The 15,140-nt window shown below is 37.9% G+C and overlaps 1 protein-coding gene across 1 annotated transcript; it reads right to left on the bottom strand.

Moving 5' to 3' along the window:
- Positions 1 to 100: 100 nt before the first annotated feature.
- sib1 (ferrichrome synthetase Sib1) lies at positions 101 to 15,043 on the bottom strand (the record flags this gene model as incomplete). The annotated part of the gene is made up of 2 exons (XM_056180494.1): positions 101 to 8,544; positions 8,812 to 15,043. 2 exons carry the CDS (start codon positions 15,041 to 15,043, stop codon positions 101 to 103), a joined length of 14,676 nt encoding a protein of 4,891 aa, XP_056036615.1.
- Between the last annotated feature and the right edge of the window lie 97 nt (positions 15,044 to 15,140).

Consider the following 15,140-nt stretch of genomic DNA (forward strand, 5'->3'; position numbering starts at 1 on the left):
ATTGCTACGTCTTTTAGCACGCTATTCTTGTCCTTGTTTAGCCAAAGTGTTTAACCATAAATTAATATTATCATTGGTTCTTCGTTAATTACAATACAATTTAGAAACCATCTAACGCTGTAAGAAAATCTGTAACAAATCTTTCCGAATTGCTCTCCGACAATATGGAGGAATGGGTAAATATTCCCAAATCCAACCTTCCGTTGCGAACAGCCAATTCGAAATCCAACTTAGGCGCAGGATTATTTAAAACGTCGCATCCATCTATAGTGCTACTGACGATCTTGCGCGATTTATCACAACGTGGCTTCGTCTTCAATTCATAAGGAGTGAATATACTCGAATCCATAGCTTCAGCGCCGGAAAAAAAGTTGATTGTTATGTCAACCAGTCCAGGTTTAGGATGGTCCTTGACGCTCAACTGCTGTAAAACACCAGACGTCTGAATAATGAAACTTTGAATATCTTTTACAAGCGTTGAAATAGATTTGTTACCCATATTGACATTCAAAGGTATGACATTGAAAAGCGGGTACAACACGGATTCTGCATTCGCAATATTCAAGGACCTTCCAGATACATATACACCAAATGTCAAGTCGTATTGTTTAGTCCAATTATTTAAGACGCACGCAAAAGCCGTAAACGCCATGCTCTGTAAACTAACGTTCATAGACTGGGCTTTCTTTAAAAGAGAATTAGCGTCAAACACACTAGGAAGATATAAAGATATATCTTTGTTACACGAATCACCTAGTACTTTTGGCAAACCACAAGGTTGGCAATCCGCCAGGTGATTGCTCCAAAAGCTCTTTGCAGAGTCAATGGCTTTCGAGTTATACAATTTGGATACGATTGATTTGGAAGAATTTTCATCAATCGGTTCCAAATTTGGATTATCATATAATTGAGATAAACGCTGGAGTAAAATATTAATACTCCAGCCATCGTATAATGCATGGTGAATACTTATACTTAATAATAACTTTCCTTCAATGGCAATAGATCTGATTCGCAACGGCGTCTCATGAAGCGTAGTATTTAAGGACATTTCCTCTTCAGCAATCGCTAAAGATGTTGCTTCAATATCTTTCTCTGTTTCTGTTTGATGTTGCCAAGGTGCGTTGCCTTGGCGCGTCAAAACCTGCAATATCTCGAAATCTCTATCGGTTGACTTCACAAATGTCGTTCGAAGAACGTCCGAGCTTTTCACGAGTTTTTGCCATGCGGCCTTGAGTCGTTCTATATCCAACATCCTATTACTTAAATAAAAGAAGGTTGTGAAATACTTCAGTTTATTCGTATTATTCCATGCGCTCAAAGCATATAATTGACCAGGAGAGCAAGGGAAGACATCAGCGATATTGGTTTTCTTAATTGACGAATCTTCCGGAATAGCATTTAGTAAGTTGCCAAATTCCGCTACGTTGTCATCACCAGTAAAATCCTCCAACTCAAACAGAATGTAATGAGCCAGGAATTCGATTGAAGGGTTCTGAAGTATATTTGGAACAGTTACTGGAACCCCACTGTTTCTCAACAATGAACTAAATTTAATCGCATGCACCGAATCCAATCCTAGTTCCATAAATGTCACTGAACGATTTATTAGATGACTAGGAATATTAAGTGACGAAGATAAATTTTGTATCAGAACTGATTCAAGTCGTGCATCGTGAAGTTCTAAAATGCCCTTTAATTGATGAATATCTTCGCTAGAAAAAGAATTAAACAATTCAAGAAGCTCAGCATGCACCTTTTCTTCTGGTAACTCCGAGATGCCTGTCACAGGTATTAAGAAGTCTGGCATTAGGAAAAGTGGTAGCTTCGTTCGACATTTCTTTGCTAATCTCTTTAGAGATCTCTTTGTACAATCAGTTAAAAGCAAAGAAACTTGATTACAGGCTTCACCAAAAGGAACGAACAGTAAAGACTTTTGATTGTCAACCAAAACAAGTCGCGATTCTGAATTTAAAGAGTCAGCACCTAACAAAGCTTCTTTATAATCGGTATATCTTATTTTGTAACCGCGGAAAAAAAGTACATCTGAAGGCTCAGTCGTATTTGCGGCTAATTTTCCGTTTACGATATGACTCAAAATTAAATCAACCTGATTAACCATATCTTCAGCTCCTTGAAACGGAACAAAGGAAGTATCTACTGAGGCAAACCATTCCAGCTGGGACTCAGTGTTTGAAAATTCCATTGCAATAGGATAATTGATACCGGTCGATTCATCAACGGATTTTATTACATTATTACCGTCGTCCTGTTTTGGTAAACGTTGATGTACGAGGATACTTTCCACAGGTAAATTCTGAAGAAGTGGGTATTTTGAGTGAATTATTGAAAGTGGAGTATGCTGCTGATTCCAAAGTTCAATCAATTCACGCGTAAGTTTTTTCAACACCTTCTTCTGATCTCCAGTCTTGATCCTAACCGGTATAGTATTCATGCAGGGTCCTAGAATGTTATCGGCACCTTCAAATTTAGTTCTTCCTGAAAAAACCGTATGAAATATAATATCTGAAGAATGATATAGGCGAGATAAGTAGATTCCCCAAGCATAAAAAATCAGAGACTGAATACTTACCCCATATACCTTAGAAGCACTTAACAATTTTGAGTAAGTAACTGAAGAATAAGCCCCCCAAGTATGCCTTCCTTCATTTCCCAGTCGTCGCAAAGGTCTAACAACGTTCAAGTCCTTCAAATAAGTAGACCAAAATTCTAAGTCAAAACTTATATTATTGACTTGCTTAACGAATTGGCTGAAAGGCCTGCGTGTTGGGACATTTTGGTAATTATAACGACATAGCAGCTCATCGTACATTAGGGACAAACTCCAACCGTCATATAAAGCATGATGCATTTCAACAAACATGTAAAGATTGTCCTTGACATTAAAAAAAGTAACCCTGTAAGGGCAAGTTTCAAATGGACTGGGAAAATTACGTTTCGCTTTGAGAGACTCCTTCGCAACCTTTAGTTCATCAAAATAGAAATCTTCCCTGACAATGTGAGAGTTATAGTCAAAATCAGAAACATTTTCAACTACTTGTACCACCGTTAGGGTATTACCTACGTCTGTAAGCTTGAAATTTGTTCTCAAGATTGGATTGTAATGGATCATTGCAATCCATGCTTCTTTAAGACGCTCAATATCAATGCAAGAATCGACTTGGAATATGGCATCATTCTGGTAAAGAGAAGAGTCATTTAAAGTCTCCACCAACAATCCCCTTTGTAAATGAGTAGTCATATAACAGTCTTCATAATCCTCGGTGTTAAATAAAGTTTTTATCCCATCCGCTAAGCTATTCTTTCTCATGTCAATCTCCAATGACTGTTCATTAGCTGTTGTGTTTTCATTCATCAACTTCAGCATATGAAACAAACTAGGGTCAGTCATAAACTGGCTCAAATCAATTTTAGATAATCCTGCGCTTGAAAACTTCGATGAGAGCCAAATCAAATCAATACTGTCAATACCCAGCTCGTATATGTATGTATTCTTTTCAAATTCTTCGACGGAGACTTTGACCTTCTCCGACATTATATCAATTAATACTTGCAATACTGAATTCCAATGTTCAGGAATCTTGTGCTTAATTAAGGCGTTTTCATTTAAACAGGAAGCTTCCTGGGGTTCAAAAGTCATTTTCGGTGCGTTTATGACTTGCAGAAAATATTCTTCAAACATAGACAGAAGGGACGAAGTTTCAAGGCTTTCCACATATTTATAAGAAGTTGCTAAATTGATTATTAACGTGTCATCTTTCGATTTTTCGACTTCGAACGCCAACGGAAATTCAGTGCCGGTGCTTTTTATTTCCATATCCCAATTAGTACTTTGATCGAAAGGATTGTTCTCATGCTGTGTGTAAACAAATAAAACATTGAAGAGATCCTTAACTTGAAGAGACTTCTTTAATTCTCTAAGAGGTGTATGGTGAAAGGGAAGCATAGAAGACAGAACAGACTGTGTTGAACTGACGAGCTCTTGGAAGGACGATTCGTTATCTACGAAAAATGGGAAGGGCAGGGTATTAAACATTGGGCCGATTACATCCAAATGATTTATTTGATTTGAGCGGCCAGAAACGACAGTTCCGACGGTCTGAACAAGAAAATGACTATTAAGAAAACATAGCCAAGCTGTAAGGAAAAGACTTGATAAAGATGTTTTGAAAGACGATCTGCAGATGTTTTGCAATTTTAGGTATGAAAGAGATAAGGTACGCGAAAAAACCATTGATTCGGGTAATTCATCACTGAACTGAGGAAGTTGACTAACCCTCTTCCTAAAGAGCTTTGACCAGAACGAAGTATAATCCAAATTAGAGCTTTGCTTCAGAACTTCAAGGACAGCCAACGAATATAAAGGACGTTCAGGCAACTCGCAATTTTGGCTAAATTTAGCAAGGTCGTTCCAAATAAGGTCTAAAGACCATCCGTCATAAATCCCATGAAACATTTCTAAAGAGACATGATGTATTCCGTTCGTATAATCGATGAATATCTTTATAGGAGAAATACAGTTTGTTATGTTAAGATGACCAACCGTATCGAGTACTTCTGATTTCCAGATTATCTGAAAGTAACCGTTTTCGGACTTAATAAAAGCAGACCTAAGAACCTCGTACTTCTTCGTAACAAATATTAGAGCATTTTCGAACGCTTTTGCTTGTTCTTTGCTACGAAACTTAAACGTAAAAGTATTAAAGTATAAACTTCTCCGACCTCTTTCCAGTTCAAATAATAAACCTTCAACAAGTGGTAGACAGGGAATAACACTTTCAGCGAGATCAGCATGTTCAAAGCTTTGATAGAACTTAGTTTTAACAGGAATATCGCTGACTTTTTTGTTGGAGAAGTTACCAATTAGGGCTTTACTAATCTTCGATATGCTAACCGCGTTCAACAATTGGGCTGGAGAAGCCGAAAGATACCCATTCTCTCTCAACATAGCTGCGAGCGAAACAGCGGATATAGAGTCTATTCCAAGCTCAAAAATTGATGTAGAAGCCTTAAAATCTGATATACTCAAGTTCAAAAACTTAGCAATTATTTGCAAGACCTTAGGATCGCAAGTTTCTTCCTCCAAATTTTGGGTCTTCTTGTTTTGATACAGTCTGGATAGTTGATTCTGAGTAAGTTTTTGAAATTCTCCCACTACCTTCTTTTTGTCAAACTTATTAGTAGGCGTAAGAGGAACCCAATTAATTGGAACAAGGAATGTAGGAACCATGTATGTAGCAAGGTGAGACTTGCAATATTCGTCCGCAACTTGAATAGTTTCCATAGAGTTCTCATCCAAATCAAATAAGGAAACATTGTTATTGCTTCCTACATGAATAAATGAAACTAATTGAGTCTTATGGAGAGCGTGATGATCCAAAGCAAAAGTAAAGGCATCCAAAACTTTTTCAGAAGAAGCTTTTAGTACAGAGTTAATCTCTCCTATTTCTATTCTCTGGCCTCGCAGCTTTATCTGGTCATCGGCTCGTCCACCGAATTCCAATGAGCCATCACTCAATAAACGACCCAAATCACCAGTATAATATACCCTGTCGTTAAATTGGTGGTACAAACGGAATTTCTCTTCAGTTTGCTTTGGCAGATTCAAATATCCTTTAGCCACTTGATTACCGCCCATGCAGATTTCACCGATGGCACCTAATAAGACTGGCAAATTAGTTTTCTGCGAAATAATGTAAGTACTACAATTAGCGAAAGGTGGTCCAATATTTGAAGTTCGAGCATTTTTGGGTAACTCGCGGTAAGCACTGGCTCCGATCGTCAGCTCAGTGGGTCCCCAAAAGTTATAAAGTACTCCCGTATCTCCCCATATTTCCATAACCTCCTGTCTAATTTGCTCACCACCGGTAATGAAAACTTGGAGATAAGGAGCATTGCCAGGATTTAGAATTGACGCTAACGAAGGTGTTAAATCAATATGAGTAATTCGAAGAACGCGAACAGCAGTTGGAATATCCTGTAGGATTAAATTTTTGGGAGCTGCTACAAGACAAGTACCAGTACTCCAACTAAAGTATTGCTCAAGGACGCTTACATCAAAATGCAGAGACGCGAATGAAAGGAATCGTGAGTCAGAATTCCACTTTCCTAAGAATTGTTGCTGAAAGGCCATCATAGTTTGAACCACATTTTTATGCGTTAAACAACATCCTTTAGGTTTTCCAGTACTTCCTGAAGTATATAGAACATAAGCCAAATTTGATTCGTCTAAATCTTCAATAGTTAAGTTTTCACTATCAGAGTCGTAAATTCCATGATCACTGGCATTGAGTATGTTGACAGATATATTTGCGGACCGAAGTTTTTCTAATTGATCTTTGGATGAAATGATAAGACCAGAAGAGGAGTCGTCAACGATAAATTTAATACGTTCTAGCGGAGCCGTCACATCGAGAGCTAAGAAACAGCAGCCTGCTTTAAGGATTGCCAATATAGCAATAAAGGCCTCAATACATTTATCGAAGTAGATGGAAATTATAGTTCCGGTGTTACAACCATACCTTTTCAAGGTACGCGCAAGTTGATTAGCTTTGCAATTAAACTCCTGGTAAGTAAATTTCGTTGACATGTATTCATTTATATGGATCTGATTGGCAAACTCCAGGGCAAGGCTTGAAGGCAATTTGCGAGCATAATATTCAACAAATTCGTGTAAAAATTTAACTTCACATGGATAATCCTGAACTTCGGCAGGTACGACGGAAAGAAGGGTAGTAGGTAAAAATCTTTCAAGTGTCCCAATATCTTCATCTAAATGGCTTACCATCAAGTTCAGCAGCCAATCGAATTGCTGGACTATTAGTTGTGCATGTTGCTTAGGAATACTTCTGTCAAGCGAGTTTAAAACAATTTCAGAGCTTGAAGACAATACTCGTAACTCAATAGCAAGAGTGTTTTCCAGAAAAGACTGACTTTCGATTTCATCTGAAAAGATTTCTAAAGGTGTATCTGTATCGTCTTCGACTTGCACAGACAAAAGTGAGTCAAAATACGTTTCATTACCACCCAAATTAAGCCATCTTTTAATTTGAGATATTGGTGTGTATTGATATTTTAGAAATCCCTTATTTCTTTCTTGAATGTCTTTTAAGAGGTCACCAACGCTACCAGAGACGTTTACCGAATAGGGTATGGTTGTTAATGTAGGAAATATAGCATCGTTTTCATCCTCCATGAGCGTTTGCCCAGAGAGGATCAAACCGAAAGTAATACAATCCTCAGAGCAGTAAGAGCTTAAAAGCTTGGCCCAAGCAAGTTGAGCCAACGCCTGAATACTTATATTAAGCTTCCCGCATATTTCTCTAAACTTAAAAATATCAAATGAGGACGGTTTAGAGGTGATGGACCTAGCATCACCTGTATGGCGATTAGTGCACAGATTAGGAAATAACGTTGGAGCAAAACCTTCTAATTGCTTTATCCAATATTCCTTGCTTTCAATTGAACGTTGTTTGTACGCAAGAATTTTTTTAGTGATTATTTCGTGAGAAGAAAGTTCAACTTCTGCTTCCAAAGCATTCTCCACAATTCTCAAAGTATGATTCAAAGATCGCTCGTCGAAGATAGCATGATGCATAACCAAGATAAAGTAGTGTACATTTTCATTTGTCCTAATAAAAGACAAGGAATAAGGGATACTAGTAGTATCCGATAATAATGCCTGTTTTAAATTCCCAACAGCTGTTGACACAGCATCCTCAACCCCAATGGTTTGCTCTCTTAAGAGCCATGGAGGGTTTATATTTTCAAGGGTAACTTGGGCAAACGGACTTCGTGGGTTATTGATAGATACGAAGTATGTGCGTAACATCGAAATCTTCTTAATGGCTATTTCCCATCGCTTGGAAAAGTCCCCAAAGATAACATGATCCTTCATTCGATATACGAAATAATTCAAATTCGTTTTCCCTCCACTTGAATGAAATTGGCTTAGCAACGAATTTTGAGAATCAACACACGGTAATACACAGTCAATATTAGGAAGATTAGGTAGATGAGGCTTCGTACTCTCTTTGATATCAGCTAAAAATTTGTCAATCATTTCATCACATTCCACCGGCGGTTGGCTTTCGATGCTTTTTTGTAGCTTCTGGGATAAATCAAAGAGTGTATTACATTCCAAAAGATCTAAAGCAGAAATTTTAGCCTGATAGCGATTCCGCATAGTCCTTGAAAGCTGAATTGCGCTTAAGGAATCAAGTCCAAGTGAGGAAATTTCCGACTCTAATTTAATAGCCTCCAAAGGAAGTTTAAAAAAGTTTGAAATCAAAGATGAAACATCATCAACAAAGGAAGATACATTGCTTTTTTGAAGTAAATCCAAAATACTGAATTCATGAATGAATTGACCTTTCTCATATTTTTCCATCAAAGATGCTTCATCAACTTTTTCGTCAGTATCTAAAGGCATATCCCCAATCAGTACCAAAACATTTGGCGATTGTTTAGACAGATAAATTAGCTGACTCTTCAAATCTTCAAGTTTTTCCACGCCCATATCAACTAATAAAAAGGCAATTGAAGAATCCATGGGTTTATCAAGAACAACGCGATGTACCTGTCTCACCTCCGGAACTTTCTGAAGAATAAGGTCTTCCCAATTATTGCTGTCGGTTTCTTTCGTTAGTCCTTCAAGCTGGAATGTAGAGTCAGGCAACAACCGCGCGACGGAATCAGTATAGATATTTAAGGATCCACTAGATACTTCAACAGATTTGTTTTGATCAAGAATACCAAGCAATTCCGCGTTTACAGCTAAGAGAAGTTGACCGAATCCACATTTTGGAATTATAGTTTTAGCGCTGGGATGCACGATCAGACCTTTGAAGCACCCAATCAGTTTACCAAGTATATCCCGAGTTTTATTTGAGAAATGTGTATTTAGAAAACATGGAAAGTTCATATTCTTCATTAAATGAACCCTAACATGTCTTCCATTCCAATATTCCAGTATTTTAGATGATAGTTTACCTCCGTACGATATTAATAATTTGACGGACTGAGTCACATCCTTGTTCAGTTTTGACACTAATGCAGAGTTGACATTAAGATGTGTTATATTTTGGCTCACAATTACTCTTGGAAGTTTATTACTAAGAGTTTTCTGGGAAGCGGTCACTAAAGTTGCACCTTTCATCCAAACTGTAAAACAGTCGAACAATTGCATGCTATTCGAGTTGGAAGCAAACTGAAGCCATAAAGACTTTTCGTCTACCTTGCTTGCATTCGAAAAATCCAAAATTGCGTGGAGCAACAAGCGATGATCAATTGACACTGCGTTCATTTCCGTATCCCCGATCGGGAAATAAAAACGCATATTGTGATTGTAACTTTTAGGCAAACTAGTATGAGTTCTAAAAGAAAGTTGACTTTCAAATTCGAATACGCTCAAACATACAGTATCGTTCACATCAAATTCCATGTCAGATACAACAAAGCCTGCATTTATATTTCGCAAGTACTTGCCAAAATCTTCATGACTTAAAGACGAGTTTACTGAAGAAAAATTCACACCTAATTTAATGCAAGCAAGCATAACACAGTAATGATCGAATGACTTTTCCATGTAAGAAATTACGGTATTACCTGTCGAAACACCTTTGGCTAGTAACCAATTTGCCCAACGGTTAGACAAGAAATTTAAATCAGCATAGGACATGTTCATCAACTGATCGTCGGCTTCAACATACCGAATTGCCTTATTATTAGCATACGCATGTACAGAGCTATCAAGCAACTCTAGAAGGCTAGTTGGATGTGACCCAGTAATATTCTCCGATTCGTATATTGAAAGATGCTTCTTAAGCTGTAAGTAACTTTCGAGAGTATTTTCAATACCTTCATCAAGGTAAAAGTTTATAATGTTGATGAAGAGTTCACAAACGTGATGAACAATACGACGATCTGCAGTCGCCACAACGGAAAGAGCTTGATCTTCCTCATTTGGATACAATTCCAACATATACTGAAAATCCATTTGCAATTCTTCTTCAACGAGCTTCCAGTTCTCGAAATTTGAATCAAGAGGACCATTTTGTATGATAAGTATTGTGTCAAACATTGGTACTTTCGGAGAAAATCCCAACATTTTACTTACATCAATTAATGAACTCAGCTCTAAATTTTTAGTCAGCTTTTTTAGTGACTCAAGTCTCTGCATCGGCTTGAATTGATTATCATCATTGGAATAGAATACTCTTAAAGGGATTGAATTAAAGGTAGGCCCCGCTAGGCTATCCACACCATCTACTGGAATGTTGCGTCCACTTACAACATTACCAAAGCAGATATCTTTGTTGCTAGTAATCAACGAAAGCGTCTTCGCCCAACATGCTTGCAAAAAAGAAGAAGTGCTAACCAAATTTTGTGAGCATATATCTCTTAATTTTAAGTAATTAAGAGGCACCCGCCTGACATAACTTCGTTTTTCATCAGAGGTCATACCGCATGGGAAAAGAACTGGCTTAAAGTCATTAAAAATACGCTTCCAGGTAACCATCTTCTTCTCGTCATTAATTAAATGCAAATATTCAATATAGGATCGCATGGAAGGTGAAACAATTAATTGTTCTCCTCTAAATAGTTTGGCCAGTTGATCAAAAATGATTTTGAAACTCCATGCATCATATAACACGTGATGCATGTAAATTAATAGGTAATTCTTTTGATAACCACGCAGATACTGGAGACGCAGAGGGACTTTTCCTGAATCAACGACCGGAACGGGTTCTACGTCGTAAGAAGTTAGGCGATTATCCAAATAAGAAGCTTCTTCAAAAGCAAAATTGGAACTTTTTAGTAAGACTTGGCAGTAAGGATATTTGGAAGAGTTCGTCAAATAAAAGCAGGTCCTGAGGATCGGAAATGCACGAGCTAACTTTCCAAAAATATCCAACACGGTTGAAGATGACTGGTCACCTATGTCAAAGAGAAATTTATTGTAATAGAAATGCATTCCATTCTTTTCCGTGCTGGTAAGAAGCGCTAGCTGCATAGGGGAACAAGGAAATATATCCTCGATATTTGAATCATTAATTAAAGAATTATTCAAGTCCTCCGGTTTATAGAATTCCACTGATTTCTTACCATGAGTAGGAGAGGCTTTACCTTTATTAACCATTCGACATAGTGTACTTATGGAAGGATAAGATCCGATTTGTGAAAAGTTCAGATCTTGAATTCCTTTTTTCCGTAAATCGGAGAAGACACGTAGCAGCATCAAAGAGTCAAGCCCATATAACTGTAAATTCTCAAAGTGGTCCACGGAGTGCAACGACTTATTCAAAAGCTTTGACAGGCTAGACCTTACTAAATCCTCATTTTCATATACATCATCAAAGTTATCAAGAGCGTCAACATTGTCATTTAAATTGTCAGTACCATTTGAAATATGATTAAAAGTGAATAAAGCGTCAGCATGCATAATGGTCCTGTTGATGCTGTTTTGAAAATCGTGTACCAATGTTTCCAAATATTTATCCTGGAATTTTCCCGTAATCTTTATTTCGTAATGTTCATGCTTATCCACTTCAACTAAAAGTGGATATTCGGTTTTATTAGTAGAGGAAATGGATGCAATAATGTTATCATCGAGGGTGACAGCGGATTGTTGTAAAATTAGCAAACTATTCAGTTGAACTGGATTCTCGTGAAACTCTTGAATATCAGCTAAAGAGACAGAAGTATGATCTAGAATTGAAGTTAGACTTGACAATGTCCTCTGGCAATTTTGCTGATGTGAATGCTGTTCCGAAAGCTCAATCCTAACAGGAAGGGTTCGCATGCATGGACCAACAATGTAATCAATATTTTCAATTAAATTGTTCATTCTTCCGGATATAACGGTACCAATTAACATATCAAGACTTTCGGTATGCTTGGACATGACTGCCGACCATGCTGTCAAAAGAAATGATAAAGGTGTTATACGCAATGATTTACAATAATCATCTATGTGAAAAGCTTTAAGCTTAGTTGCCCCAGATATAGAAGAAAAGCTTGTAGTGTGATGCTTTAAGCTCATCGAATTAGAATTTTTCAGATATTCTTTCCAAAAATGCATGTTTTCTTTCAAATATTTCTGTTTGGTAAGGCATAATTCATGTACGTACTCACCAAACTGTGAGTAAATAGGTAATGGTCCCTTTTTTAACAACAATTCAAGTTGTTGTCTTATGACATCCAAAGACCAACCGTCATAGAGGGCATGGTGCCATATGATGCTTAAATAACATTCGCTGGAATTGTGTATTATTACAGCATCCAATGGCCCACGACTAAAAAACTCCTCAGTGAATCGAAAGTTTTCAAAATGCTTTTGAGTTTCAGTGAATGGATGCTCGGAATATACGAGAACTGGTGAGACCTCTTGATTTATACGAAGAATAAAACCTTCCCTATCATCTAGATGAAATGAACTTCTCAACAACGAGTGAGATTTTAATACTTGATGCCAAGCCTTTTCAACGTCTTTAGCAGAGGCATTAATTTTCAGCACATCATGGTTTACGTAAACTTCTCCATTCTTTATTAAAGATTCGTAAAGCATTCCTTTTTGGAGATCAGTACACATGCTCGATTCAGCTTGTACGGCACGCTTATCCTTGGAAGAATTTATCGCAACTAACCCTTCGGCAATGCTTTCAACAATGTGTGATGAAAGCAACTTTGACAAAGATACTTTATAGCCTAACTTGGAGAAAGAGCGTGATAACTGTACTGCATCTAAGGAATCATAGCCTAACTCGAAAATCGAAGTAAACCGATTAACATTAGGATATTCGTTATGTTTGTGATGATAATGATCTCTAACAACAGTTGAGACCACTTCTTCCTTTTGATTTGATAAAGAAGCGTTTTGTTCCTTGGTTGGTTGCGTAGAAAATAGGGATTTCAAGGCTTTACGGTTCGTTTTACCGCTAGGAAGATAAGGAAGACTTTCAACGGATACATAGTCTGTTGGTCTCATCCAAGCTTGCAGATTTGTCTCAGCTTGATTTTTAACGTTTTGTTCACTTCCGACAAAAAAGGCTACCAGACGCTCATCAATTTTCTCCACGGCTAAAGATTGAGCAGCGGGTGCCAATTTGGATTCAATTTCTCCTAACTCCACTCTTCTCCCCCTTATCTTCACTTGCATGTCACCACTGATCCTACCATAAATGTAAAGACGGCCGTTTATAATTCGGCCACAATCACCCGTTCTATATATGGAATAAGATCGGCCATTGCGATCAAATGCAGTAGTGAAAGCTTTTACATTTAATTCTTCTCTATTCAGATATCCTCGGGAAAGCTGAGGACCAGCGATACAAACTTCCCCAAGGAACCCATCCTCACTAATAGGGTAGCTTGATGAGTCGGGTTGCGTGTCACAAATGCAAAGCATTGCAGCAATTAAGGGAGAGCCAACCAAATATACAGAAGTAAACCTTTGAGAAGCATTAAGAGTAACATGTATGGCAGCCTCCGTCGGGCCGTATGCGTTAACAAGTCGATTATCCCAAAAATCGATTACACGTTTTGTTAAAAGCTCTCCAATGGAAAGCAACATACGGACATTCTTTAGTAAGGGAATATTTTCTTCGACGGAAATTACGTTAGCAACGGTTGGTGTTAGCTCCAGCGCGGTGATTTCAAAATCGTGGATTAAAAATTCTAAACACCCGACAAGATTTTGCCTGGTTGAGGTAACTAAAGAAAGTCCCATGTTCCAATTACCAAAGATCTCATAAACCGAAACATCAAAAGTTACATTTGCAAATTGGAGCCATTTATCGCCTCGTGATACACCAAATTTTGGATAAAGAAAAGAGTGAGAAAAGATAGAATTGACGGCTGATCTATGGGTGATTGGAACACCTTTGGGGGTCCCAGTAGATCCGGACGTATATAGCACATATGCGGTAGAGTCTGGAGAAGAGGCAAAGCAAATGGATGGCAAGGGATCAGGTGTCTTTAGGTTGGGAAGACTCTGGTCGGAAAGCTGTAATAATTCCACATTGGTAGAGAATCTTTCTGCAAGTGCTGGATCAGCAATTGCCAAGCTTGCATCTGTATCTTTGCATATGAACTGAACTCGTTCCGGGATTGTTTCCACGTCTATGGGACAGTATGCATTTGAGCTGTACAGGACGGCCAAGATGGCGATGAAAAGACTTGGAGAATGGGGAATCATGATAGGGACAACTTTATTATGAAAAGGAATGGACTTTGAGATGGTGAATGCAAAAGAATGAAGCTCTTGAAACGTAAAAGACGTAGAATCAGAAAAAGAATCATTATGGGAATAAACAAAGTTGAGAGCTTCTTGAGTCGGGTTCGAAAGGACATTGTGATAGAAGCATCCATGTAAGTAATGGTTCGAGTTACCGGTGATTTGGTTGGAGTCTTTCGAACCTAGGTGATCTACAGGATCTGGATTTAGAAGAGACAAAGGTAAACTTTCGTTTTTTCCTTTGTGAAGGATCATTTTGAAAATGTAGTCTGCGATTTCTGAAGAGAATCGTTGGCAATCCCAACGCAAAGTTAGAGAAGAGGGAGAATATACAAAAGTAACATCAATGTCAAAACTAGGATTGCGGAATGACATTAAGTCAGAAAAGCCACTGAGAAAGGAATTGAAAGCGGAATTACTCCATGAAGCCGGTTGTTCACGAGAGCACTCATGATCAGAACGAAACACAGCGCAATGGATTTTGTTGGAAGCTAAATGTGAAAGGGGGAACGGTTGGAGTTCGGCATTCAATGATATATAGCTTTCATGTTGAATCGTTTCTAAACCATTGCAAGGGACGTAGTTTGGAAATACCACAAACGCGGTTTCAGATCCAATTAGCCCAGAAAAGAGCCAATGCCATAATTCAACAAAGCGAGAAAAGGAAAAGGAAGCATCGAATGGATAGCTCTTGACCTGAAAAGAAGGGGAAGTCTGAGGGCATCGAGATGGCCCTAAGTGTGAAATCTCACTAAGTTGAATCTGGTCATTTACCGTATGTACCATGAAAACTAGCTCGAGCTAAAAGATGAAAGATCCGAAATCAATCAAAAGAAATCAAGAAAAAAGGGAATTCCAAAAAGAAAAAACCAAAGCTGTGCAA

Source organism: Schizosaccharomyces osmophilus, chromosome 1 (assembly GCF_027921745.1).
Source record: "Schizosaccharomyces osmophilus chromosome 1, complete sequence".
Lineage (NCBI taxonomy): Eukaryota > Fungi > Ascomycota > Schizosaccharomycetes > Schizosaccharomycetales > Schizosaccharomycetaceae > Schizosaccharomyces > Schizosaccharomyces osmophilus.